Consider the following 706-nt stretch of genomic DNA (forward strand, 5'->3'; position numbering starts at 1 on the left):
GGGTCCTGACCAGCTGCTGGTGCTGACGGACGCGGGCGCCGTCCACGCCTGCGACGTGGGCTCCGGGCGCTGGAGCCCGGTGCTGGAGGACGGGCGCTTCCGCTCCTACGGGCTGCTGGAGGTGGCGCGGCTGCCGGGCCGAGCCGCGCTGGTTGCCATGGGCAGCCTGGGGGGGCACGTCCGGGTCTTCCCCTTGGAGCACGTGGCAGGCGGGGCGGAGCGGCAGCTCTTTGCGGGCAAGGTGCACAGCCTGAGCTGGGCCTCGCGCCCAGGCAGCGATCCTGGCACCTGCGCGCTCTTCGCCTCGGGCCCTGAGGGTGCCTTGCTCTGGATGGAGGCCTGCTGCGGCCCCGGGGGCCAGGGCTTGGTGCTGATCCCCCGGGGACGCTACCTGCTGCCACTTTGCAAACACCGCTGGCACACCAGCGCCGCCTTCCTGCCCCAGGACGGGCTCTGGGTCTGCGGTGACCGCAGGGGCTCTCTGCTGCTCTTCCCCTGCGGCCCGGACCCTGCCCGAGGGGAGGGAGAGAGCGAGGAGCCCCCGGCCTGCAGAAACACCCCCGAACCTGTTGGCGAGTCCCCCGCACAGGGTCCCGTCTCCCTCCTCTTCGGGCTGCATGGGAAGATGGGCGTGACCTCGGTGACCTGTCACGAGGGCCTGGTGTACAGCACGGGCAGGGACGGCTGCTTCCGGCAGCTGCTGGGG

General features: G+C 72.5%; 1 protein-coding gene across 1 annotated transcript in view; it reads left to right on the plus strand.

The window, feature by feature from the left end:
* Positions 1–6: 6 nt before the first annotated feature.
* Positions 7–706, plus strand: part of WDR6 (WD repeat domain 6) — a 3,214-nt gene continuing 2,514 nt past the window's right edge. The window contains 1 exon segment of the mRNA XM_025199045.1: positions 7–699. Within this exon segment, the coding sequence (XP_025054830.1) occupies positions 158–699 (542 nt within the window). The 5' untranslated portion in view covers positions 7–157.

This window comes from Alligator sinensis, unplaced genomic scaffold, assembly GCF_000455745.1.
Source record: "Alligator sinensis unplaced genomic scaffold, ASM45574v1 scaffold469_1, whole genome shotgun sequence".
Lineage (NCBI taxonomy): Eukaryota > Metazoa > Chordata > Crocodylia > Alligatoridae > Alligator > Alligator sinensis.